The 1458-nt window shown below is 45.5% G+C and overlaps 1 protein-coding gene across 1 annotated transcript in view; it reads right to left on the reverse strand.

The window, feature by feature from the left end:
* LOC107080916 overlaps positions 1-1458 on the reverse strand; it is a gene marked incomplete at its 3' end in the record, with an annotated part of 23861 nt that overhangs the window by 14481 nt on the left and 7922 nt on the right. The window contains exons 5-7 of the mRNA XM_015369128.1: positions 1040-1137; positions 598-721; positions 408-464 (exon numbers count right to left, since the gene is read on the reverse strand). Of these exons, the coding sequence (XP_015224614.1) occupies positions 408-464; positions 598-721; positions 1040-1137 (279 nt within the window). The remainder of the gene's footprint in view (positions 1-407; positions 465-597; positions 722-1039; positions 1138-1458) is intronic.

Here is a 1458-nt window from a genome sequence, read left to right on the forward strand (position 1 = left end):
CTACAGTCAGACTGCATTCAGTCTACAGTCAATCTACAATCATACTATAGACTATAGTCAGTCTGCAGTCAATCTAAAGCAAGACTACAGTCACACAGCAGTCGATCTTCAGTCAGTCTAAAGTCAATCTATAGTCAGTCTAGTTAGACTACAGTCAGATTAAAGCCAATCTACAGTCAGACTACACTCTATAATCAGGCTAAAGTCAGTGTACAATCAGACAGCAGTCAGTATACAGTCAATCTACAATCAGTCTACAGACTATAGTCAGTCTGCAGTCAGACTACAGACTATAGTCTGTAGCCCAAATAGAGCTCAAATAGTGTTTACATTGATCACTAACAATGCGTCACTAGACACCAAGAAGGTGGAGCCAGTGATCGGCTGAAACTAGCAGGAAAGCTTACCTGGGCTCCAATGGCGCTGGTCAGCTTGAAGATGTAGAGAATGATATCTAGCAGAGGCTGAAGGACAGAGAGAGAGATTCATGGGAGTTTTGCTTTAAAACTGTGTTCTGGACAAAGCTCGTTGGGCTGCTGCAGTAGGACAGGACACCATGAGGATGACGACGATAGGTGTGACTGAAGCATTACTAACCTTGCTCAGGTTGGAGTAAAGATCCACTACGCTGTTGCAGAATTTCTCCACATCCTGCGTCAACAACTGGTCTGGGTTGGCGATCCGGTTGTCCAAGTTTCCCATCTTGTAGTATGTGAAACCCCTGAAGAGATGGAGAGCAATGACCTTTGATCTCATTAGGTCACTATGCAGTAGAAAGCAGTCAATGGATCCATGGAGGAAAGACTGCTTAGTTCATGCTACAATAAGAAGAATAAATAGCAGGGTTCAAGTAAGAGCATGATGAATGGCAAGTCTGAAGGAAAAGCAGTCCCTCTGTTTCTTTATCGGTTCTAACAAAACCTACGTGCTTTCCTCAAAGCGTTTACGCACTGGAACTAGTGGACAGGTATTCAATAATCATTCCTGGCCCACTGATCTATATAAGGAGAATGGAGACATGATGGAATTCTAAACTTACTGCAGGTACTGGTCGTACAGCTTCTTGGTGAGCCTCTCACGGAACCGCAGCTTCAGCTCATTCAGGCCCAGCTTCAGGAAGTTGTTGACCAAAGCTATCTGTAAGGAGCCAATCACACTTCATCATCAGACATGGTTTTGTTTAGGTCCGGACTCGTCGGAAGGGTTTTACAGGAAGACCAGAGATAGAGAGAAGTGGGACCTAGATCCCTCAGGGGTTCTTAGTTCAGATAGAGCACCATTGTCCTCCTATAGGAATGCAGCCTCAGAAGATTCATGGCTGCGTTCGGCTCAGTCACTACCGCCGTCCTCTTATAGCAATGCAGCCTCAGAAGATTCATGGCTGCGTTCGGCTCAGTCACTACCGCCATCCTCTTATAGCAATGCAGCCTCAGAAGATTCATGGCTGCGTTCGGCTCA

The sequence above is a fragment of the Cyprinodon variegatus genome, unplaced genomic scaffold (genome assembly GCF_000732505.1).
Source record: "Cyprinodon variegatus isolate N-32 unplaced genomic scaffold, C_variegatus-1.0 Scaffold2493, whole genome shotgun sequence".
NCBI classification, from domain to species: Eukaryota; Metazoa; Chordata; class Actinopteri; order Cyprinodontiformes; family Cyprinodontidae; genus Cyprinodon; species Cyprinodon variegatus.